Source organism: Vanellus vanellus (genome assembly GCF_965231255.1).
Source record: "Vanellus vanellus genome assembly, chromosome: 6".
In the NCBI taxonomy this organism is placed as follows: Eukaryota; Metazoa; Chordata; class Aves; order Charadriiformes; family Charadriidae; genus Vanellus; species Vanellus vanellus.
Window position 1 is genome coordinate 9,724,872 of NC_138911.1, and position 26,570 is coordinate 9,751,441.

Genomic DNA, 26,570 nt, shown 5'->3' on the forward strand with positions numbered 1-26,570 from the left:
ACTTACTGTCGTTACTCTTCACCTCTTAGATTCCTAAGAGAATGGAAGTTGAGAGCAGTGCTACAGAGCCATAAGAAATCATCTTAAGTGCCTCCCAAGTCCTTTCCTTTGTCTTATAGGACAACAGATATCACCACATCTCTTTCTAAACAGGCTTCAAAGGCAGCATGGACTAATCGGTATTAGAAAAGCCCTATTCCTGCTGTAGATAGAGGGGAACTTTACTAGCAATGGGACTGTTATTCTATCTAAATCAATAGAGGAAGTTTCTATCTTGTTTAAGAAAATTGACTGTGACTGCTCGGGGGGTGGGAGAGAGATATGCAAATTAGACTAATACTTAGATCTATAGTAAGACCTAAAGGTCTAAAAACGGGATAGGCATATTTGAAAGTGCAGTCCTCAAATTCTCTGCTTACTCTTCCGGTCACCAGAGGTTTTATTGCAGGTTGTTTTGCAGTATTATTTGCCAGTCATCTGATGCACTCTTCCTTCACCCGAACAGCAGTGACCTCTGTCTTGGCAGTGATGAGCAGCTAAATATTTAGTTCATGAGGAAAAGATCTTTACAGGACTTTCCTCAACCTACATCACTTAATTTGGTAGCGGTATTCAGGATGCACTTACTGCAAACTTCCAATGTTAGGTGATCACCTGAACACTGAATAGCTATTGATCCCAATACAATGAATGTCTTCTGAGGGAGAAAAGGCACCTAGATCTCAGTCTCCAGAAAATGCATCCTAATTGAAAGAGCCACCTTCACTTTCTCTTTGGCTATTCATTTGAGCTTTGGCTCAACTTTAGAAATCTAACATTCCCATGAGGGGACTGAAGGTGCTTCCAGAAGACTTAGAGCTTCATGGTTAGAAGCTTCCTGAGAAACGAGAGAGAAGGATTTGAACACCTGCAAACCAAGCAAGGAATTGAAACCCAAGTCTTTCTGACATCCTAAATAAATACTTTAATCGCCAGATCTCGTGTAAAAGAGTAGGCATCATTCTTGCCAGTCATCTTTTGAAAGAGATGTATCTCCCTATTATTATTACTATGTTTATTTATATAATATATTAAAGCTGGGCTTAAGCTTCCAGCTCCTGGGTTTGGGAAGGCGAGTCCTACAGCCCAGTAAAGTTATCAAACACCTGATGGCCATGAAACTTAGGGCACTAGTCACCTTGATGTTTCTTATTGGCTAGTTTTGTTGGCCTCTTCCCTGTGACCTTACTATTCTATGGGGTCCAATAATCTTACAATCAGTTGAGACATTTACCTGAGGCGCTGGTTTACTATGAGGGCTAGGGGCCTTAAATCAGGTGTTGCATGGCCAAGCATTGCATTGCACATGTCGCCTTGTAGAGAATTCCCAAGACTTCAAATAGCTATTTGAAATCATAGAAGCAGAAGGAAAGAAAAATTTTGAAACGCCACCTATGATATCTTCCAGTCAACGCAGAGATATTCTGCAGTAGTTAGTGCAGTCTTCTAAAATGCTGTTTAAAAATGAGCTCCTTATTGGAAGAGCAAAAAGTAAGAAAGACTGCAGATCTTGTGGAATGCTTTTGTTTTTTAGGAAAGCCCACTTTGTGGGGGCGAGGGTAGTTTCCTCCAACCATTACAGCTCCATCAGATGCGATATTACAGCAGTAATGATTGTTATGCCTAATAGTCATGGACAGCAACTTTATTCATCCCAGAAAGTACACAAAGAAAAGCAGCGCTGCAGTCTCTAAGATACGAAGCTTTCTCTGTTAAATTTGCCATGGATGGTTGGATTCATCAGTTTGCATGCATCTTTGACTGATACATCATGCTAGATGCTTTAGGCAAACACACACTAATTAGTAGAACAAATAGAAAACCCTGAGGATGGCCATGCTTAATGACATTGCCCATATTCTAAACCACCTCTACAACAAATTAGTCATTTCACGGCTGTAGGCAGTGCAAGTTAATTTATCTGTATCAGTTGCTAAGTTGAACCATTCACTTTTAACAAGACACGCTGTATTATACCTTTCTAGGAAACTTTCCAATGCTTTAGCTTTTAAACAAAACGGAAACTAGAAGTAATAGGCCAGGCCAACTCAGGGGTAAAAAAGTAAAAGATATAGGATCTATTGTAAGCTTAAAGCGTCGATAGATGCTGATGAGTTAGTTAACTTCGAATGTGTTTGGTACCATATAAAAACCAAAAAAATGTGAAGAGGGACTTGAAATGAAATCCTCGGAGGAGTGTTGAGTTATAAACCAGAACTCTGGCTCAGAACAAAGGCAGATTGTGCAGAAGTGTGTGCGGTTCCCACCGTGAATGCTTCAGTCAGGTAATTGCTTTTCAATCAATCTCAGCAAAAGAAATGAGAAGTCAAGTATAGAGAATGAAGCAAATTCACAGGCATCTTATACCAGTACAGTTATAGCTGTCTTGTCATTTTCAGTTGTGTATTGGTTTGCTTTTCTTCACTGATACATTTGACTGAAGAACCTGGATAAAATGAACCTTGTTCTCGTAAGATGAATGGGCTGAACATAGTGATCAAATGATGCCCAAGAGTCTATGACATTGCTGAGCTGTAGTCAATTACCGAAACAAATGTGGGTCTTCGGAAGCATGCAACTAAATATTCTGCATAACCAACCAAACTCAAAGCTTCAGTAGCAAAAGCAGTATGGTTGCCCTGAAGACGATGGGTCAAGTTGCCCTCGTACTGGCAGGTTGGATGGGAGGAGAACTGTGAAGGGAGAGGGCTGAGTGGAGGCAGACGATCTGACAGAGTACCCTGGAAATCAGGATTGCTCTTTCAACAGGATGACAGGAATAGAAAAAACAACTTGTGCTTTTATCTTCTCACAGTTAAACCCTTCTCTCAGCCGTGGAAAACTCTACAGTCGGCGTGGCTCTCCAAGTAGTCTGGCAGAAGCAATGTAGGTGGTACTATGGCCACTTTTGCAGGTGCCTAAGCCTAAGACTTGGATGCTACTGTTCAGTGCAGTTACAAAAGCTTTGACTGGCACCTCTTCAGAAGCATGTGGATGCACATTGTCAATAACTATATTTGCAATAAAAGCTAAAATCTCGTCCAACTGTTAACACTAACTGTCTTTACTGAACATGTATTTTGAGGATGTGCTCGTTTTACATTCTTTATAAACACATAACATAGACTAAGATATAGACCAGCTTACTGTAGCAAAGCTCTTGGCAAGTAACCTTCCAGAAAGTAAAACGTTCAGCATCCTCACAGAGACCTTGAAGAAGGAACACCTTTATTTTTGTTACTAAACAACTTTCAAAGGTCAGTTTGGAACCTAAAAATTTACAAATCTGATACTAGCAAATGCCTTCGTACGTACCTTGAGGGTTTCAAGCTGCTTGCTATTTCCCATACTTGCTTGGAAGCTGTGCTTAAATGCAGTTGTATTCATCAATCTGCTACAGTTTTGTCTCGGAGAAAGTGGTTAGAAAGGGTTTTGTGCCCTCTTGTACATCCAGCGTCCTGATTGAGGACATACCTTTCTGACTTTCCCCTCCACTTACAAAGCAGTAAGAGGGAGAAGCAGCATTTGGGGAGAAGAGGCATAAGAGAAGAACAACATTCTGGAGTTAATGACCCGTGGGGTCTAGGTTGACTTTTTTTGTCCTGCTGTATTCATTTATGGATTTAGATAAGCGTCATTGTGCCTCAATGTGCCTTATATAAAGGCAAAATAATGAGGCCTGGTCTTTCTGCTTTCTCCTGTTTTCATCTGTTTGGATTTTCCCAAGTGTTGGAGAAGACCTCCCATGTTCACTCAGGTGGACAGTGTTCACAGCTGTTGTGTGTACGCGGTGTGCATGCGTGTACACTTATGTAGCCCGCAACTCTGATATGCGGAGCTGCAGGGCAATGTAGAAATGAATCTCGTGTTTCTGGCACATCCACCTCTCTCCATCTCTCTCCTCTGTGGTACTCGAGATGCTTACACCCGAGAAGCTGCAGCTTATGCTCCTTGCTTGTCAAGTGCGCAGAGAGCAAGCCGCTGTCTCGGTCCATCTGCACTGATTTAGTTGATGATGTTTACCAAGTCTGCTGGTCTGGAGAAAGATGGGGGGTCGGGGGGTAACGGGAAATTCTTTGAGCCTTGTTATCCCCACAGTAACGATGGACTTTGGCAGGAATGCGGGTGATTAATGTCAGGTCTGTGGGCTTAGCCCAAGCGGCAGCAGCTCTTGCCGCTGCTGCGCTGGATGTCTAGGAGACAGCAGCGTCCCCAGTGCTCCTCTCTTTCACCAAACCCTGTGAATTCAGCTCGGCTAAATAAACATTACCGAGCTGCTAATCACACGCTCTGAAACAAAACAGCACTTCACTTCGGGATCTGGGCAAGATCAGACTTCCCTCCCTCTCTCCCTCCCTCCCTCTCTCCTCCCCTCCCCTCCCCTCCTCTCTGCCCCCTCCCTGCTTTTTCCCCTCCCTCTCCCCGGCAGCCGCCGAGCCGGTCCCTCCGACCTGGCAGCCTCATGCTGGGGGCCGCTGCCGGCCGGGGCTGACCGCGGCCGGGCTGCCCGTGCTGCCCTGCCCGCCCCCCGGGCCCGGCTCCCCTCGCCGCCGCGCTCGCCGGCACCGCCGCCGCCCCGACCGTAAAAAGTTGTGGGGAGCGGCGAGGATGGGAGCGCATCTGCAGCCTCTAGCCCTGCGGCTTCTGGCGTTGACTTTCCCCTTGGTGGCGAAGGGTTTTTCTGACGAAACCTTGGAGAAAGCCGCGAAATCCGAGGGATATTGCAGTCGGATCCTGCGAGCCCAAGGCACCCGGAGGGAAGGGTATAATGAATTTAGCCTCAGGGTGGAGGGCGATCCAGAATTTTACAAGCCTGGAAACAGTTACCGGGGTAAGTTGGCCATCCTCTACTTCCCCTGCTAACGATAATGGTCAGGACAAGTGCCTCTGAAACTATAACGTGTCTCTGCCTGTCATCTCTGTATCCCTTTTGGCGTGTGTGTGTGTGACTGTGTGGGTTAAGGCAGGGTAATATACTCCCACGCATTACTTTATTGGGGATGCTTTCATGACAAGCGAGAGGGAGTTGGATTTCACAGTATCACTTTACTCCCAAACATTAACTCAGTATTAAGAGGAATTTCCTTTCTTTTATGAATCCTCTCTGCCGGCTCAGCGCTAGCAGAAGATCACAAGTCGATGTGATACAAAACACACACTCTTCCCCCGGTTACCTACTTCTATAGGCTTTCTTCCTATCCCTTTAAGTATAACACAGTGAATAGGAGAAGCGTTAACATTCAGCAGGAAGGAGAGGAAACTCGGAGCTAATTGTTCTTGCCCTGAAATATGAATGTTAACGTAACGAGTTAGCATATGGGCAAACAGTGATGCAGCACACTACCAACTTCCCACATTTTCCACTTATGTTTATCCCCCCCCCCCCCCTTTTTTTTTTTTTCCTGGGGAAATGAACAGATGGTTCAAACAGGAAAGAGGCAGAGACGGTGCTAATGACCACTGTAAATAAGAGATGGAGGCATTCGTTCTCCTCTGAGCATTTCACATGCAATCCTTGAAATTAACTTCCAAAGCACATTTTGGTGTATTTTTCTAATTAATAGGCAAAGGCAGTTTGGGGTCACTTTTTCTGCCTCACCATATAACGCCTTTGGAAACAAACCTTCTTGGAGGAAGACTTAACTTTGTATTTTAAAAGCACTTTGAAAAGAACTTGGACATTTTTAGGTACTGTAACTAATGTACTTTATAGGCATCACTTTGGAAAACAAATTTTGAGAGTTTCTTTTAAGTGTTTCTCCTGATCTTCCTTAGATTCAGTTCAAAGAGCAATGTTTTCCCATTGCATGAACATGGGAATCTTGCTAGAGATAAGGAGAAAAAAGTGTGCGTGTAGCATAATCATCACTTTCTCTTAAAGGTTGAAAAATTCATCTGCAGCAGTGATTAACTAGTTTTGGGCACCAGCCTGTAAATTTGTGTGATTTCCCCCCCCCCCCCCCCCCCCCAAGAATCGATTTATTTTTTTGTGGTGTGAAGAAATGCACATCTCCCACAAATTGGTTAACTATTCCAGGAATTAGGATTGGTACCTTGAGTCTAAAAGATTTCATGTTGCATGTCAGTTTGATGCATCTACTAAGCAGAATAAAGATAACTGTCGAGTTCATTGACAGTGAAAAGAGTGAATGTTCCTAAAAAGTTTTGGAATTTACTTCTGTGAAAGCATTATTGGATATTTTCAGTTATCTACCAAAGAAGTTTCTATTACATGGAAATATAGGGGGCAAGAAACTCCCAGATGAATTAGCAGAACTAATTTTTGTGGAGATATTAGGTCTTGGCATTAAGAACTCAATTAATTAAGTCACATTAGTATATTGTAGGTTCTTGGAAGTGAGAAAAGTACAGCTAATAGTAAAAAGTTAAAATGCAGACCAAAATATATGCCCAAGTTTTTGGTGTTTAAGATTGAATTATTCAGGTGGCACTTAAGCTTATCTAGATAGTCCTTTAAGGACACTTTCTGAATGGTTGGAAGAACTTAAGTAAATGTTACGGTGACATATATGTTAGTTATGGCAATAGTTAAAACTAATAGCATTACAGACAGTGTCAAGAGCTCATTTTCAAAGGAAATCCTGCAGTACAACTGGAACTTTATTACTGTTTTACATAAAAGTGAGAAAATCCAACTAATGATTAAAAAATGCAGGATTGCGGTAGGTCTGTGGGGATTTTTATATGTAAATTACTGTATGTACAACACTGCAAAAGATTTGCACAACCTCCATTGCATTGGAGCCAAATGTGCCTGTTTCCATGGCCCCTGTTTGATTTAATGCAGTCTGGATCCTTGGCACACTCCCTAGCGGGCTCCAGGAGTAAACTAGTATTTGTGCAAGGTGGCTAACACAGGAATTAACTGTACAAACAAATGCCATATTCTACCAAATTGACAATATAGAGGCATCCATTTACGTTCCTGACTCTCTCGATCATTGGTTCACGTGACGCACACGTAAGACCCTCAAGCTGCAATGACTGGAGGAGACATCGCAGCACTCTTGCAGTGTAGGAATCGGAAGACCACAGTTCACAGCTGCCATTTGTGTTTGGGAAAATTTTTATGGCTTTCCTGCAGTTACTTGCCTTTAGATCAACCAGGATCTGTTTCCCCTGAGGGGAAATCCTGCGTGGATCTGTGCATATGGAAGCCTTGGTTTTCCACCTCTCCGGAGCTGTGATAGAGGAAAACGTCCCTGAGTACTGAATAACCTCTTTGAATGGGTATGCACCTCCTCTGGTCCGCAAACACTGGTAGTAGTAAATAAAGACACTTTCTCCTGTCTCAGACAATTAAAAATGAGATAGTAGCAGGGCTGAGGAGCCATCCTCCTTTCCTCCCTAATGCCTAACAAAGCAACAATGGCTATGGTCTTCGTGGTGTCCCTCAGGGGAGGCGACATGACTGATTTCTAATGTCTTATTTGGGATTCTTGATGCTGTAGCCTGCAAGTGGCCTTCATCTGCCTGGTCTTTCAGGCTGCGGTATTGTTGCCTCTTCCCTTGTGGAGCAGGCAGCCAAATGCACGTGTTGGTCAGGTCTTCCCGTAGTACCAGGTTTGTGGGCCACACCATCCTGGGGTTGAGGTCCTTTCCTACCTGCTGATTAACTTAGACCTTGATGTAGCTGCTTTTGCTTCCACTGAAGGTCAAAGTTCCCATTGCTGAATGCAATGAATAAGGGCACCAATAAGCCTTAAGTTTAGATGGTATTATGGAGTAATGATCCTTGAAAGTACTCAGTCCTAGCTTTATTGATCTGTAGAATTAGATTAATGACCGCATGAGATTTCCATGAAAAATTGGGTGTTTCATCCTATTAAAAATAAAAACGAAATTGCTCCTTAAAAAAGGCAGTAGTATGTCCATTTCATGGGCTAACTTGCAATGTACACAGTTTCCTCCATAATTTCCTGAGATTGTCATTCTGATGAAGAAAATGAGGATTTGACTAGGATAGTCCTTAGATATACCTTCTATGTAGATGCCGTTTCTGTTTTTAATGGAATTTCTACTTGTAGGTCTGTTCATTTTCTCAGTTTTCAAGGACAAGCTTAGTTAACTCCATTGCATTAATTTGAGGACTTCTAAGGAACGTTGAATCTCTTTCTTTCCATTTCTTTCTTCCCTCCAACGTGCACGCACTATTTTTTATACTTTATAAATCAACCCTCATTCTGTAAATATTTTAGTGCTTCTCATGTTTCACAAATTATGGATAAAACTAGATGTTAAAAGTATTTGTTGGTACTTGTGCAACCTACAACACAGGATGTGCTGTAGCGTAGGATGTGGAAAGTCAGATTTTCTGCCTGAAACCAAAGAAACGATTGCTTTGATCACCCCACCTTTAGCCGGGGACAGTGGGGAAAGAGGAGTGCATTGAAGATGTGTGCCAAAGTGCAACTTGTAAGGTATTTAGAGGTTTGCCAGAGGGGATGGAAACAGACAAAAGCAATTGTTGATATGTAATCTTCCTTTTAAAATAAAATCTTTAACTTTGAGACATGCACTGAGATGAACTGATTTTTACAGGAAGTTCATATTGTTCAGTAAACATTAATTAGTGCAAACACAGTGTGAGCAATACTTGGCTGTTCTTTAAAATGGCAGAGTTTAGCCCAAGAAGGAAAACTCTCAACTCTTACGCAACGAGGAGCCACTATCTCTTGTGAAAACCAGATGTAGTCTGACAGCTTCCCACTGCTGCCTGTGCAATGCGAGCCGCTGCCTTCTGTGCTGAAGCATCAGTCCAGAGCCAGTATCTGCAGAACCGTCACCATAACCGGGCTCTGTATTTAGGAGTGCTTCACATAAAGCCTTGCACTGCAATGTGATCTTAACACACTTGGTAGTTCAGAGAATTGACAGAAATGTTTTCAGCTAAGGTGTTGGTGTTTCTTCTGGCCTAGCTCAGGGGGTGACCAAAGCACACATTTGTCTTGGTATTCTTGAGCTGAGGTTGCAGACACACTAAAATGCCACTCTGCTCCTGTGGGTCTTCACACTCCTGGCCCCTCACTTGTACCTGGATGTCCCCACCACTGGCAGAAGTGCTCCTGGGGCTGCACAGAGCAGTCACTCAGGGCCTGGACCCAGCTGAACTCTCTGGTTGGGTTTTTTTGGTTTATTTTCCTGTTCAGCTGGATGTGTTCCCTAGTTCAGCTGAGAGCGCAGCTGCCTGGATGTGACTGCTGTGTGAGCAGCGCGGGGTGGGGGAGGGCAGGATCACTCATGTTGGAGGAAGCATGGATTTATTCTGGGTTAAAATGACTGTGCAACCACAGCATGAGTATCGCTAACCCCAGGCATTCAAAAACTATGAGTCAGGCTTTGGAATTACCTTCTCTCTTTTTTTTTTTTTTTTTTTTTTTTTTTTTTTCTGATGGCTTTTGTAGCATTTCAGATGTCCTCTATTTTAAAGGTAGGTGTTTTGTTTAGAATTTTGAAAGCTGTTTGGTTTGATCTGTAAATTTGTGAGGAAAATTATGAAAACTGTCGAGTCAATTCACAGCTGGATTCTCCGCCTGCTTGCATAAGTGTTCAAGTATTTCTGGTGTAACCTTTTACTCACAGTGATTCAGACTTTTGAATTACATATATTATATGGAAAAAATTGTTGCATATAAAAGACCTTTATGTCAATTAGTTTCTAAGAATGAGCGTTCATGCAAGTGTAATGTGTTCATCCTTGTTGAGTTCAGCAGTGTGCTGTTCTCAGTTACTGCAACTGAGAGGCTGGCTGTGGATTTTCATTTAGATAGAGCTGCAAAAGTTTGCAAAATTGCGCTAATAATAGCAATTATTGGACAGATAACGAATTAATGAATTGGCAGAATACTTAGGAACATAATCAGAAATTTTAATGCTATTATGCTACTACTCAGTTCCTGTATATAAAGTGTGAAAGTTTCTTTCTCCCCCAAAATGTTGAGGTTTAACCTCCTAATAAGGTTCCATGGAATGAAGAGTGTGCTGAAAATCTTGAGAGTTGGGGGACTTGTTGGGGCACTTTCATTTCAGTTTTTAACCTTTTGTATATCTCTCCAATCCTCCTTTTTTCACATATAGTCAGAAAAATTATATATTTGTACAAACACCGTGGGTTTTAGACCAAAATACAGCTGCATAATGCTAGAAATCTTCAAAGATCCTATTTTCTACTTTTCTGCTATTGAATGGCTAGATCAAAGAGCTCTCCATATGTTCCAAATGAACTCTGGACATATTTTGAAATCCATATCTTTTAAGGGCAATCTGTCATTTTTAGTAATGTGTTTCAACCCCTCACAGCCTATTTGTGTGAGAGGGAGACTCTTGCGAATACTCTTCTATGAAGCAGCATTGGTAGTTGCAGTTAACTCTGGGTGGTCTTTGGTTTCTATTGTGCCAGTCAGGGCTTGAGAGTGTGACAATAGCGCACTACAAGCAACGCTGTCTGCATTGTGCTTAAAGTAAAAGCTCCTTAAAAGTATTAGTAGTCCAGTTTTCTGTCTCTTCCTTTAATTCAACAAGAAATTTTCCCTAAAATTTACCTCTGTTTCAGAAAAGGATTCCTATAAGTTGTTGAAAAGGGTTCAGTAATTTAAAAACTTCTCCAAAAGTCCTGCCTCAAAGCTCTGCCTCATTCCATCTTTCTGATAGTGTTCAAAAGAGGCACAGCTGATGTAACTCGAGTGTTGCTGGGTGGTGCTTAGGTACTGATGATAGCAAATAGAAAAATCATACAAAGGTATGTTGCAGTAGCAGAAAATGAGGGATGTAATCCTCATGCTGAGCATGGTAAAATCAGATTAGTCAGCATTACGTTATTTGTTCTCTGCTGGTGGATCGAATGACACCTTCCTGGTCAGCACTGGTGTGTGAAGAAGGGTGGTTTACTGATGTGTGGGATGCTTTGGCAATTGGAGCTGGCAGCACAATTTCTAGAGGTCAGCTTTAGCCATGAGTTTGACTTTGGGTACTGTTCTGCCGTGAAATTAAGGGAGAGGAAGGATAGTTCTGGAGTGACTGTCTCCATCAGCTGGAGTACTGTGTTGAGTGTAGCTGCGCTGGAGCAGACAATATGGTCATCTTGCTTCACAGTTAAATAAACTTTCTGTGTACTAAAATGCCTAGACAGTTGTCTGTGCTCAGAGCAGGACAAAAGCTGAAGCCAAATGTTCAGGAGTTGTTCCTTCACACTAAAAAAAAAAAGCCACAACAACCCAACACAAAAACCCCCAAACATGTGTGTCCCTGCCCCTGACCACCACCAAAATAACCCTCCTGTAGATCTCAGCAGATTAGCAATCTGTTTGGTTTTTTTGTTGGTTGGTTGGTTGGTTGTGTCTGTGTGTGTGGAAAAAAAAAAATAGCTGAGGTATTTCACATCATGCCAGTGTTGTTTGGTTCATGCAGAAAGTTGGACTGAACATCTTTGTATTCTGGCTGACTGTGCTCCATGTTGTTAGTGCTCTCGTTTTTGTTAATGCCAACTTAAAACGCGCATCTTTCAAGTTGAACTGTGCAATGATATGCAAGTGGCTGAATTCACAATTAATATTACATTTTCTTATTTCTCTGTTTATTATATCTTAGTGACGCTTTCTGCTGCCACTCCTGCTTACTTTCGAGGATTCACATTGATAGCTCTCAAGGAAGGAAAAGAAGGTGACAAAGAAGAAGACCATGCAGGAACTTTTCAGGTGAGAGAACTTTCCCTGGCCTGTACCTCTAGGAGTCTTCCTTACTGTATGCTTGGCTCAAGGAGAGAGGTTATTTGCACAGCAGAATGCAGCCTATGCTTAAGTAAACATAAGTATTTGTGGATGTTGACATGAGAACAACATAGCATATTTTATATTCCATACAACCTCTTCAAGAGGTCAATGCTGTTGTACCCTGACTTCCCCTTGCCATCCCATGTTCTTACAGTTAAACATGACCATCAATAATTTGAACTAGAGCTTAAGACACCTGAAATTGTTATCCAAAGCGAACATAAAAATTGTTTTATTCTCATTTTGCTTTTTGTATTTCTTTGCCTAGATATTTTTGTCCATTCAGATGTAGATTATTCCTCTGAGAATTGTTTGCCACAGCTGTAATGACTGTTTTATCAGTCGTAAATTAGATTCTGCTGTTTTATTGATGCTCAGTAGTACTTTACTTAACGAACACATTCAGTGGGATGAAATGTTGTTTATCGTTATTAAAAGGATCAGAATCCAGAGCGATGATTCACAAAATAGTATTTCCAGCTATTTCAAGATCACGTTGCATGAAAGGAATTCTGGAAATTGAGAATACACATAGTATTTATGAAAGTAGGTAGAAATTATGTAGGTTTGTTGATTCTTAGATGAGGTATTGTTTGCTATTTGACTTTCCAAACTTCGAAATATTGTTGAAAGATTATAATTTACAGGATGGGTAATAATATTGATACTAATTTAAATAATGATTTATAGATAGAAGTTTTCACTTGCCTCAAAGAAGCATTTCTATGTTTTTAAGGGAAATACTTAAAAGTTCTGATTTTGGTGATCTACAAGGAGACAGAAATCAACTTAGTCCTAGCATGTCTTCCTGAAGCATCTTCTGTTTTTTGTGTATAGCAAACGTGCACAAACTCAATACGTATTTGCCCTGTTTTCATATGGAGTTTGCCTAGAGGCCTCTTTCTGGTTTTCATACATTTTGTAAGAAAATCTATAATGAGAACTTATTGGATGTTGGAATAACTCCATCTTCCTTAATTAAAACATTTCCTAATATTATTTGGAAGAAATCTGTTTTGGGTTTTTTAAGAATAAGCTAGCATTAAAGCATTAGCTACTGTTAAGAAGTAGAAATGGCAGAGATTCATCTATTTTAGAAGAAACTTGTCACAATTCTTTTCTGTATCTCAGTTGTTAATGTCTCTGTAGCTGTGCCTAATGGGAAAGACTTGGCCTGAGTTTTGCCCTTACGGCCAGGTATATGTCTAACTTATAATACAGTGAGAAACTCACTAAGCTTTGCTGAAGTACAGAGAAACTTTGAAGCCAGCAGGGAGTGGGATGCAAATGGAAATTCTATATAGATCCAAAAAAAAGCTTAATGGATCTCAGGGGAGGGAAATGTGTTTTAATGAGCTTTATTGTATGGATTGCAATCTGAAATCAGTATTCTGATTGGCAGATGAGAGTTTCAAATTTTATGCGTAAATAAATTTGTATTTCTGTGGCACAAACAATACTTGTTGTGCTCATCCCACATTAGCACGATTAACTGAAGCTCATTCAGATAGTGGCTGTCACTTCTGCCTGCGTTGAGACAGATTCTTATTTAAGTATCCAACGAATAGTTACAGTGAGAAATACCGGTGTCTCTTGTATCCGGCTAGGTGCTAGTAACTGGAGAAGGAAAAAAGATGTTTAGTTCAAGGGTTTGCACTGTGTTTTTATTATAAGGTGAAGATCCTAATGGTGTCTGCAGAGCTGTGCAGAGCAAGAAAACACTGTGTGTACAGTAACTTGCATGTCACTCACAGTTATGTATTTCCTGTGCTCAGATGGAGAATATGTTATTCAATGAATTACCCAGTGGAACAGAACTCGGTGAAAATTCCTTAATAGTGGCAAAAGACTAAATGCTACTTCTGGACTACTGGCATAAGCCTCTGCCTCCGTGAGGAGACATATTTACTGTTCAAAGAATCGCCAAAAGGAAGCACATGAATGCACTGCATGAAGCAAAGTGCTTCATATTAGCAAGACTTTGCAGTATAACCAGCTTAGAAAGAAACGAAAGCTGACCAAATAAGACATACGCTTTCCTCCCGTGCCTCAGAGACTGTAAAACACCATGTTTTCAAGCCTGTGAGCACCACTTTCAAATTGCAAAGCGTGGGTTGCAGTGATTGTCATGGGGAAAACCTGAAGAAATTTCTTTTTTGGGGAAACTGTACTCAGGTCGAGGTTTCATTTGGGCTGTGGCTTCTGTTTTGCACAGTTATTGTTAAACTGATCAATAGGTGTAATGCCTCAAAGTACTGTAGAGGGGCCTGTGCTAGTGTAGCGAGATGTTAAATAAGGACTAACATCTCACTGACTGACACGGACATGGTCACGGTACACTCAGGCTGGAAAAACATTGGTTTCAGCGTTCACAGTCCTGCTGCCGCAGGTTGTGTGCTGCAGCCTATCGCAAAGGATGAAGGTGCAGTAAGTGGCTGCCATGAGTTCGCCCTGGAGGGCCTTTGCGTTCTGCCTTTTACAACCTCCTCATGGCTCATTTGCTCTTGTCTCACTCTGCAAGTCAGCAGGTGTGGTCAAACTTCATTAATCATTAAGCTGCAGGGTCTTGATCTGATAAATAGCAAAGCTGTTAAAATTCTTGGTCGGACAGGTATGTTTTTTTTGGTTACCTTTATACTTGCCATGGAGTAGAGACCTCTAGAGAAGTGTGGTTTGGACTCCACCATTCTAAATCTGGTTTCCTCTGAGAAAAGCGAGACTTTTAAATCTGATTTTACAGTTGTTTATTTAATGCAGCCAAACTTATTTTTCTTTGTCCTTGTAGCACACCCGGGGCACAGTTTGGTTTTAAAATAAACAAATTGTGTTGTCTCCCACAAATACGTGAACATATGTTAAATAGCTAAATTAAATATGGTTGGGGAATTAAAGATGCCAAATTCAGTCATAGAAGTTTGGGGATATAATACGGCTCTTACTTATGCCAGTGGTAACTGTACAACTCAGGGGTGCAGTGTGGCACTCGGAAAGCTTTGGATATTGTGTCCCATTGGCCTCTTTACACAAGCCATTCCCAACTGTTGTCATGCTGATCTTTCTCTTTTGTAAAGTTTAGCAACAGTCTGCAAATTGTTTGAAGGCAAATTATACTCGAGGGCAACAATCAAGCACTGATTGACTATAGAACAGTATCTATACAGGCCATTTTAATCAACATATGTATGCAATGTAATAGCTTGAGTCTGGTAAATAATGTAGAATAATAGAAATTTAGTGCTGAACCTCATATCATCTATCTTCCTCTATCTCTGAGGAAGAATAAATATTGCAAGAAAATTCTTGGTGGATATTTTCTGAATCTGTTCAGCAGAAGTGTTCAGCAACAACAAAAAATTAATCTCTCCAAGTGGTCTGTTCAAAGACTCCAATATATATTTTATAGAAAATCTAAGGAAAACTTCATAGAGCTTTTACTAATGTCTAAACTGAGTCTTCACTAATAGTGGTTAAATTGCTGACATATCAGATTATCTTCCTAAATTAAGAATTTTCTTGATATCTTATGAAACTGTTATTCTGAATTTTCCCTTATTCTCTTTCCAATCACACACACTCCCCACCTGCTTCTTATTATATTTTTCATATTTTCATAGTAGGGCATTTTTTTCAGTTTTGCTATTTCTGCAGTCAAGTTGAGTTCAGTCTTATTTATATCACCCAGAATTGTACATAATAGTCAATCTGGACCCTCAGCATAAAATCATATAGAACTTAGATACAGTAATGCTTTGGAGTATCATAATTGCTTCCTTTGTCTTCGTGCAGAATCCTCTAAGCGTATGCAACTTGCCTTTATTGCAGGAGCATCTCAGTATTGTACAGGAGGTCCACGATAAAGTCCTAAATTCTTTCCTGCATGTACTGCTGCCTATGTTGTGATTCCTCATTTTCTGTCTGTGCATTTTATTCCTTCTAAGTGTAGAGCTTTGTATTTGTCTTACTGAATTTCATCTTGACTGCATCTTCAATTATCAAGAAAGTTCCGACCTATGATCCTATCCTTCAAAGTGCTCACATTTTCTACAAAAGTTGGTGCTATTTGTGGACTTTATAAATACATACTTGACAGTTAAACAGTCAAATGTGACCTGTTTTTCTCATGTACCATGATAAACTGAGTCACAAAGCCTCAAAATTAGACACTTCTCTTTATTGTTTTGGCATTGTCAGTTAGATTCTTATGTTATGTCACTATTTTTGTGATGGTTACGTGTTAAATGCATTCATCCTAGTGGTGTTCCTGGAGGTGTCCTTTGACTTTCTCTGCTCTGGAGTGAATCAAGAAAGTCTTAGTTTAGGTCACTGAATTTAATGACCCACCAGTGCAAAACCAATGTAAGAACATAAGCAGGCATGGCAGTAGCAAGAGTGGTTTCATGAAAAGTGTGGCAGTTATAAAAGCTAGGGACCTGTGCTGAAGAAGAAAACACGTAAGGAAAATTGGAGTAGAAAAGAGATAAGTAAGGTAAGTTCTCCTTTATTGTAAGTCCTCCTTCTCTAGGCTTACCCTGAAACAATAGCCACAAACAATGCCTTTGTTTTCGAAGACAGTGCTGAATGGTGACCATTTCTTTTGATGCTGTTTAGCTGACTGATGTGCTTACCAAAGCTTTTAGATTAAAAGGTATTTTACAAGCTCTTAAACAAAAGCAGTTCCTCAATTGCTGTGTTCTAGCATTTTATAGGAATCTTGCATCCTTTTGAACAGTTGGTATACCACATTTTGAAAGAAGCAGTCTTAAAAGGTTTTTAGCCATGTCTCATGATTTATTAGTTCTTGTATTTACAAGCAAAGCTTGTTTATATTTTTTAAAAAATTAATGACTGCAATTATTTTTAAAGCTTTTTATGTTAAAAATTAAGCTATGCTTATGTAATCTTGATGTTGCACTCTACTCGTAGATTGGGTTTTTTTAACCTTGTATCCCAATATAAGCACCACAGGCAACTTAGTAAATGGCTTGCTCTGAGATTTATGGAATGATGTAGTTTTGTTTAACAAGTGCTCAGAACTTTCAAGTATTTTGCTCATGTGTGTGTTCTCTATGTTCCCTTTACCAGCATCTTATCACTGAAAACGAGTCTTTCATCTTACTGCTTATAAGTGTACGGACATAACGCGTTTTTACTCTGAGTTGATGTGAAATTTTTGATCACCAGTGGTTTGCAAATCAGGGGGGATGAATTTCCAGTTTATAGTGAAACCACATAGTTTAGGTTTCTTAATAAAGCTTCTCCATACTAGAAAAAGAAAATGTTCCTACCTAATTAAAATTAAAATTTTAAATATTCTTCAGGGTTTTTAGGAAGGAGGGCTGAGACATTACAAGTAGGAAACGTAACCCTCAAGTCATATTTGATGAGGGGGAAGAATGGACCCTATTTACTTGTGGCTTTAAACCTAATAATTATGTGGCCATGACATTATATACCTACTTTACATATATAGAACAGAAAAGAATACAAAGCTGTTTCAAAGTGAGACAGGTGGTGTACCCCCCAAAAGGGGGGTGGGAATGCAGTTGCATTCAACCCCTAAATGAAAATTCTCTTTCAAAAATATTGATCAGCAGTTCTACTATCAGCAGGAGATAAATCAATGTGAAATAGCTGTACACAGCCAGTAAATTCATGAACCAATGCTAAAATTACAGGTGTATGTTAAATATGAAAGAATCAGAATATGCCACTTATACGATTTGGAGACCGAGAAGGTACAGATGAATTCTGAGTCTGTAAAATTTGAGTCTCCTGGTCTTTTGCATTTGCAAGATTATTCCTGAACTTTCTGTAAGAATCATCGCATATCTTATTCTAGAGAGAAAAAAGAAATAATTTTTAATGGTAAAACAAGCTCAGGTTCACCTTTCCTGTGGAATTGATTGCCCTCGATGAAAACTTTCACGCATTTTTTAGAACTCCGAGTTCCATATGATGATACTCAGGGATTAAATATTAGCGCAGCCAGTTCTAGCATTGATTGGAAAAAGTGAACACCTTGAATGAGACTAAGTACAAAAATCTCAGGTACACTGGAGAAACCTTAACTTCAACCACTTATTGGCAAGGCTTTGGTTAAAAATTGCCACAGGAGGTGGTTATGTCTTGCTTCAGATAGTAAAAGAAAATAATTTAAAATAAAATTGATGAGGACTAGGAACTTGCAGAAGAGAAACAGCTCTGTGATAGCAATTATTTGCTACTGATAAGGCGTTAGAAAAAACAAACTGGATTCTGACCACGTAGAGGTTTTTGTACCCTTCCTTTACACTTATTTTGTTTGTTGTGTTATGGACGAGGCAAAAATTTTTATTTTGTAACATTTCTCACTTTTTACGTATACTAAATGTTGGCTTGTTATACCTTGGGAACTCTCTCAGCTCATTGTATACATAGTTGCCATGTCTCTTAGAATTAATTATTGAAACCATAAAATTGCATAGCCAAAATCAGAAAATACAAGAAGTTTCTGCATACTGCTTTTTTATGTATTTATTATAGTGGAACTTTGAATTACTAGCTAACATGCATTTACAAAGAGGAAATAAATATTAAATTGTACTTGCTTGCAGTGTCACTTAGTTCACTACTGAAAGAAGATGGGTTTCGGTTTCTTAGCCTAGGCTTTTACTTCTGTTGACAACTTGCTTATCTCAACTCTGAGTTTTCATGTAGCTTTCTGGTTTATCGTGTAATAGGGAAAGAGCTAAGAGGCTTTCTGTGAGAGCCCTCTGGGGTTTGTGTGGCCCAGACTCTTCCACCATGGATGCTGGGAGGATGAGTGTCAATAGGTACAAGCTGAAACAAGGCAGGGTAAGACTAGATATAAGGAAGAACTTTTTCTCTACGGGGACAGTCAGGCAGTGGCAGAGATTGCCCAGAGAAGACGGAGCAGTCAAAAACTCTTGGAGGTTTTGAAGACTTGCCTGGATACAAGTGTTTGTATTTCTAGTAATGTATTTCGATAACTGAAGTTAGGAACAGATGCCAACGCATATACTACTACCCAGTCTCTAGTACATACACGGCCCAGTACCTTTACGCTCAGCCCACGGCGTGACATGTGTACAAACTTTCTTTTACATGGGCATTTGGATCAATCTGAACAAGTTCATAAACATTGATTTCATATCAAAAAAACTTGCCTATGTGTACCTTTGTAAATAATCATACCCTGAGCACTCGAACCAGAGACCTCTTTCCCTTAGACCCCTTTTGCTAGGGCATGCTCATGCTGATGGGAGACTGGTTGTGTAACCCTGACTTCACCTCAGCCAGCTTAATTTTACATATGCTGCAGCACCTTCTGTTAGGGTTTTCTTGGTATGTCACTACCATCACTTTTAAAACTTAAAATTCTTACTTTGTTTATTTGTCTTTAGTTTCTCTTCTGCTTATTTTTTTTTCTTTCTTTGTCCTTCTTCCTGTGTCTCTGCTTAGCTTCTGGCCATATAGTTCTTAGTCCTCTTTCTTGTTTAACCTAATCTTATTTATTCTCTTTATATATATATTTTTTTCTTTTTGCCTACTGGGGAAATGCTTTCTTGAGAATGACTTGAAATGATGATTGTGTCACAGTAAGACCTTATGTTTTTTGGAAAAGGTTATGTCTAAACAAATATTTTATCTGTTGATATTTCAAGTTCTGCTTTAAAAAAACAAACAAATAAACAAAACCAAAAACCCACCAAACAAAAAAAAAAAAAGAAAAACCAAACCACAAACGAAAAAAAACTCCTAAAAGACCCCAAACCAGGAAGCATGGCTCTTGAGGTCTAGACTTAGCTAAAACTCCAGATTCCTTTTCAGATCCAACGTTTATCAGAGTCAGGTTATCTCAAGTCTAACTTCTGCCCTGCCTTGCAGCCTGCCAATGCATTCAGCCTACCTATGCAGTGCCAGACTATGTCATGGTAAGATACCAGAATTGCCTAATTAAATCTCCTGTTGAAAGAGAATATCTGCTAGTTTATTCTGTTCCTTGGATTAGTATTAAACTGCAAGACTTTCTGGTTCTAAGAGGCTCCTGAAGAGGCCTGTTAGAGAATTGTTTCCTAGAATTTAGCACTGTCGCTTAACAAATCATCTCCACTCTGTGGAAAAAAGTAAAGAGAGGAAATGACACTGGAAGCACTGTCCCTTTCTGCCTTGGAGACTCCATTCTGCTCTTCAGACATATCAGCACTGGGAGTCCCCTTGTACGCCTTTTGGGACTTGGAAACATTTGACACCTTCTGAAGGTTCTGTGTTCAGGTCTTGCTTCCAGATTCAAGGCCAGTTTTGCATTTGCAATTATTTCATTCGGAGCCAAAGTCTGGTTCTTGGACCGCAGACCCCACTAGCTCTCTTTTGTTGATCAGTAGAAGCTATATTTTTCTCCCCTGGGCAGTGTTTGAAGGACATATCCACCTCAGTGACTCTAAAGGAATGTATTTCAAATAGACCTTTTCTCCAGCTCAGGTAATCTACCTAGCTAGTTGTTATTCCAGTGTTACACAATCTTTCTTCAGATGGCAACTCACCTGGGCCAGAAATTTTAGGAAAGACATTTAACCCTCTGGCAACAGCCAGATGCTTTATACTTACCATAGGGTAACTGTCATGGGTTATAACTCTAGATGTATGTAAGGCTCTGTGTTCATTGAAACATCTATTCAGCATCTCTTTCTTCATTCATAATGTTGCCATCAAGGCTTTGCTTCCTAGATTTCCCTTTCTGTCTCCTCGTTATTTACCAGCTTCATCTAAGACACTCATCAATTACTGTAGATTCTTTATGTCTCTACTGAGAAAGATCAGCACTTTTATCTCATTAGCTCCTATTATCCTTCTTTAATGCTCCAAGAACTACCTCTGATGTAGTTACTTGCCATTCTGCAGCATCAGAAAACCTTCGGTGTGTCAGTTCCAATCAACGGGACCTTAGAGCAAATGTCTGTTCTTTGCACTTCCACTTTGCATCAGGTTACAAAGCTTTTATCAGGTATTCCCTACTGATCTGGACTTCTTCAGCTCTCACCGCCTGTAATCCTAACTACGATAGCTATGGATCTGGACAACAATGCTACCCCCATAATGACACAGGGCTTTTAAAAGGAAGGGTTATTCTGGGGAAACATGCTTATTCTGACACTTGTCTTGAAATGAGCACTGTCAGCTACCAGGCTACAATGACTAGACTATAGAAGTAGAGAATTACGCCTGTACTTGAAAGTCTTTTCTCATAATGTGCTTTCTTTTCCCTTCAGGTGATTTGGAGCAGGGGAGGGAGGGGGAAAGGTGTGAGTGAAGGTGATGATAAAGGCTGAGGCTCAACTTGACAGTTTCTCCAGGCTATATGGACTTTTCTACTACTTTAAGAAAATCCTGCTGTCAGTCCTCTGGACTTTTGAGGAAGGTGCAGGTATGCCAGTACAAAGTCTCCCAATTAAATTTAAATGGTATTCTTTCTTACTTTCTTTTTTTTTTTTCCCCTCCAGTGTCTTCAGAATGACTCTTTTAAATTCAGGAATTTACCTGCCTTACTCATTCATGAATGGCTGTTGTAGGGAAAATCCTTCCTCCAGGCTTTATAGTCAAGTGAGGCAAGTCAGTAGTCATCACGACTTATTGCTGAATTAATTGCTACCAGACTAAATGTACTGCTTGCTGTGCCACTTGTCTTGAGAAGGCAATTTTGCATTCCCAAAGTGACAATATATCTAGCTTTTTCTTATTCTAGACTGCATGTGTACCCTTCTCAGACCTAGATGCAGTCCACCCTGACAGTCCTCCTCTTTTACAACTGTTCCCTTTCTAATGACGATAGGGACCTCTCCATGTTTGCAAAAGGATACTGTTTCAGTTTCCATTGCTGTCCTGAACAGTTGTAATTGATTATTCTCTTTGCTGTGATAGCTCTTTCTCATGACCTAACAACCCAGGATCATTAGTCATCTGATCACAGCGTATTTATTCTACATCAGAATGATGCAAGACCTATTCAGGGAAATGGCCACATCTTCTGATTCTGGTGCCTTTTGGTGCTTTATCCTGATATGCCTTCATAGATGTTTTTAGTCATTTCACTTTATGAACTCATGAATGGAAATCCATAATGATGTCCTTGGAATGCTATACGAGGACTCATACAACTGAAAAATACACCTTCTCATCCCGAACAAATCAGATGTTTTCCTGTCACCTTTCTGTTAATCACTTGCACAGATCCCAGCCCGCCCCATGCATCTCTATCTGCGTGGATTTCCTGACTGTGGTCATCATTGCTGTAAGTCATGCTTTTACGGATGATTTCTCATCTGCTAAATTGTTCTCTGACAGAATTGCCCTGGTACCTGTGCGGGACTGTCATCTTAATCAGCAGACAAAGCCAGGAGCTCTGGCTTTCACTTTAAGCAGGAGATGAGGTTATGTCTGCCCGCCCCTTTCTCTGACTTGCTCCTTTAGTTCTGAGGCCTTCCTTAATGTAAGGAGAGCTCTTGCCTTCTACGTTGGCTGAGGCAGGACCTTTCCTCAACCTCTCATTTTTATGTGTCTTTAGCAATGAGACACCAGAGGACAGCCATAAGCAGATATGGTCTCACCACAGACCACTCCTGAGTCAGGTTGTTTTTTTTTTCCCCATGCCCATGATATGCATGTTTCCATCCCAGATAGCATCAGCACAGCTACTTATTATAGGACTGACTTGTTACAGGAGCTTGACTTGCTACTCAAGCACTACAAATTCAAGGATACATCTAGAAATAATGCAGTATTTGCCGGTAGAGTTATGCAGTTTTGTTTTCTGAAATGATTCTTGATTCCTATTCTGAGTACTTGGGCTTGTGGATGGACTTGTTGCTGAGAATCACTCACGGTTGAAATCTGTTCCCTTTCAATGACTGTTGGTATGTAGAAAAGTTACTTGCGAATAATTACATTTCTCAGAGGTGGGTTGCATTTTGTTTTTTAAACTGTTTGTCTCCAACCATCCCCTCTTCTGCTGTGTTTTGCCCCCCTTCTCAGTTGCTGTGAGAAAAACTGCAAATCACGTGTTCCACTTTACTTTTCTCATAGCTGTATAAGGGGCAGGATATGAATGTACCCTACATGTACTGCAAAAACAGAATTTTCTGGTTTAGGTATTCTTGATTTCAGTTGATGTAGCCAAGTGAGTATATAATGAATACCTATATAGGCAAGACATTTCAAGAAGATGCTATTAACCCGATGAACTTTCTATAAATGTTTTTACTTTACCAAATAAACTCCCAAGCAATATTTGCTGGACAATATTTTGTATTTTTTTATGCATAGTTACTTTTGATTATTAAACAGAAGCTTATTGAAATTCATTTTCACATGAAATTAAATCGAGAATAGCAAAGAAAATCCTGATCCCCTCGCACAAAAGCTAACGTTTGGCTCTTGAAAATGCTTTTCATAGCACTCGGTAATTAGAAAGGGAAATTCCCTGCTGGTATAGAGCTACCATTTTGTTCCCCATTCCCTGCATTGTCACTGTGGGTAGGGTTATTATGCAATCTCTGGCAAGCTCATCCTACCAGACTGCTTACTAATTTGTAGGCTGTAGGTGTAAATTGAAAAGCCTTCATCCTGCTTCTGTTTACTGCACAGATTGAACTGGGCTCCAATTATTCTCATCTGTGTGAACTGAGGCACTGTTGTTGCTCTTGCCTCTTTTTTTTTTTTTTTTTTTTCCTTGTGGGTGGGCATAACTCATTTGGACCTGCATTTCTTTTCAAAAGAAACATTTAAAAGAATGAGTATGTAAGAAGTAGTTTTAGTACTTACTGTTCTATAACTTTAATGATTATATATCTTGATACAGTCAGTAGTGTACTAGAGGTTCCATAGGGCATTGCCAGTGTTTATTCATGGCATGGCATTTATTTGTCAGACACACATCAGACTTTTGGTCTCTTGGAACTAATTTAATCTTTTTTTTTTTTTTTTTTTTTTTCTAATTCCAATTGTATGAGTAAAGCTGACTCTGCTTGTATGGGAGGCTTAATTATACCCGATGTTGCTTGGTTTAGCCCGTTTGTCACAAACTTATTTTAGCTAACCTACTGCTTTTTAAAGAGGAGGAAAATAGAGAAGGGGAGAGATTGGACATAAAGCAGCGAACAAATGCTGAAAAGGGAGAAATATTTAATACTGCAAACTCTCCTGAGCCATAGGTCACTTTCATAGGAAAACTAGCTACCTATTTTATACCATTGATAGAAGAATGCTTTCTGGGAGCTTCAGGGATGTGTTTTCAGTGGTTGCTAAGGCAGCAGTTAGCCTCTTGGTGGTGGTCCTTTTGCTCTGGCCTCTCAGTACACGATATTGTGAGAATCCCAGATGTAGGAATAAAGCAAGAACCCGCAGTTAGTAAATTACTCCCCCTACACTATTTCTACCTGCTAAGAAAATCTGCCCACGCCTTATGCTAAATCCCAGTATTATTAAGATAATCATAAATGTTTTCTGTGTGTGCTGCGTGCATAGGACCAGTGGGTTTTTTGGCTACGCAAAGTTTCTTGGCTACCTTTGAGATTCTTTCACCAACCTAGTTTTATTATCCATAAAGGTTGTACAAAGTACTTACATGAATTAGAACTGGGTTATGATATATTTAGACAGTGGAATTATGTAATAGCCTTAGCTTCAAATACAATATGTTCCAAACAATAATTTGACACCTTTTCTTAGAGGTTGTGTAAGATTTCTATAAAGGATGAAAAAGACCTGTATGCTACCTACACAAAACTCTCTGTATGTTCATCTGTGGGGTTTTTTTTTCTTTTATCATCTGATGCTCATCAGCTCATCTGATTACATTAGTTGCAAAATGTATTAAACCCCATAATAAACAACCAGCTTTGTATGTGGTGCAGATGTTATGCAACTGCCAGCTTCCACAGAAAGAACATAGTGTACATCACAGTGAGTTCTTAGGCTTCTAAACCCATTTGCCTCTAATGCTATGAAAGAGATTCGGCATTTTTCTTTGGGAATAACAAACCTGATACACCCTATGTGAAAGCTGGTCTTGGAGTATGACCATTTTTGTTCCTATTTTTATATACATATGTATCATATAAAAAAAAAAGTTAGTTTATGCCTGAGCCAAATAAGCCAGAGTGACATAAATATGGGAAGGAACATTGCAAGATTCAAAATATGGTAACCGTATAAAGGCAGGGCAAAATGCTAACTAACTGCTGTTAAGATACGTGAGTCTCGATACATACCTCTTGTATGAATTTAGAGAAACCATGACTAAATTTTTTTTCCAATTAAATTTACTGAATCTTGTCCTAATGATTCTCTGTTGTCAGTACTACCAGATTTGCATTTACATTTATGGATGTAGTACAGCTTTCAAATGTGCTTTTATATTGCCTTTCTGCTGAAGATTTCCAAGTTTTTGCATAAATTAAATTCCATAAACATTTTTCTAGCATGTGGATTTATCATATCCACTTTACAGAAGAGTAAATGTTGAAGCAACTTACTTCGCATATGATGTTTGCCTGTCTTCTTGCATGTAAATACTGTCCATGCATAAAATAATAAATGTTTGTAAAATGTATAACATTCGAACTGTAAGTGTAAAATACAACATGGGGATTTTAAAATATGGGAACACAGTCTGATTCTGTCTATACAGTGGGGTCCCTACAAACAATTCCAGTAATGGTAGCTGTTGTGCCTGTATGTATTAGAAAGATAAGCAAGTCCTTCCTACTAGAGGATTAAAATGACAAAACCCCTCCAAATACTCTTAGTGCTCTAGGCTTAGTCACTTAAACCAATAAATGGGCTTGGATCCACACTATGTTTTAGTTCTTCGTGTTGCTGGCACAGAATCAGAAACCGCAGCATTAACATGTATTTTGGATTAGTAAACTGGATCATGTAATGCCTACTCTGAGGTCTGTATAATATGAAAGTATTGTGTATTTAAAAAAAAAAAAAGTTAAAATAATCCCAGAAGTAATACACGTCTCATCTATTATACATGATTCCTGGCCTTTCATTTTAATACTTCTCTAATTACATGGTTCATATTCTGGAGATAAGCTGTCATTTATCAAGTGTTGGTATCTCCTGCAAATTAATTTTTCCTTTATATGTGGTTGAATTTCTGACCATCAGAAATCATTTTTCCCTTTTTTGAGCTAGGTTTCTTTTTTCATGCTTCTTTGTTAAAGTTCTTTTACAGTCGCATACCTCATAGAATTGTTTTCTCAAGTACCTGTGCAAAATTTGCAAGATTAGTCTGCAAAAGATGTAAAAGCGCAGAAAGAGAAATGATCCAGAGTGCCGACTTTGAGCTTTAAAACACTGGTGTGACTGGTTGTTCATAGCCACTGAGGTAGTTTTCCTGTATTGCCAGAATTCAGCTTTAGAAGTGAAAGATGGCACGAGACTTCTCAAGTCAAGAGATGACTTGCTGGACAATATTTAATTTCTGTGGTGAAAATCAGTGTTATTTCTAGTGCTTCCATGCTTACATTCTGCAAATGTTTACCTAGACAGGTTAGAAATTACATGAATTTGAGTACATTCTTTTCTCAGATGAAAACTTTTACAGTTATACACTTCAGGTTCTCATGTGGCAATCTAGAAGAAAGGGACAGCTGTTTATATTCCTACATACTAACGCTTCATCAATTTGAGAAGATGGTATTGTCTGGACTCGTATTTGGTTCTGCACTTGATTTT

General features: G+C 39.7%; 1 protein-coding gene across 1 annotated transcript in view; it reads left to right on the forward strand.

The window, feature by feature from the left end:
• Positions 1 to 4,647: 4,647 nt before the first annotated feature.
• SPON1 (spondin 1) overlaps positions 4,648 to 26,570 on the forward strand; it is a gene marked incomplete at both ends in the record, with an annotated part of 195,472 nt that continues 173,549 nt past the window's right edge. Inside the window, 2 exons of the mRNA XM_082484960.1 lie at positions 4,648 to 4,870; positions 11,647 to 11,753. Coding sequence (XP_082341086.1) covers positions 4,648 to 4,870; positions 11,647 to 11,753 — 330 coding nt within the window. The remainder of the gene's footprint in view (positions 4,871 to 11,646; positions 11,754 to 26,570) is intronic.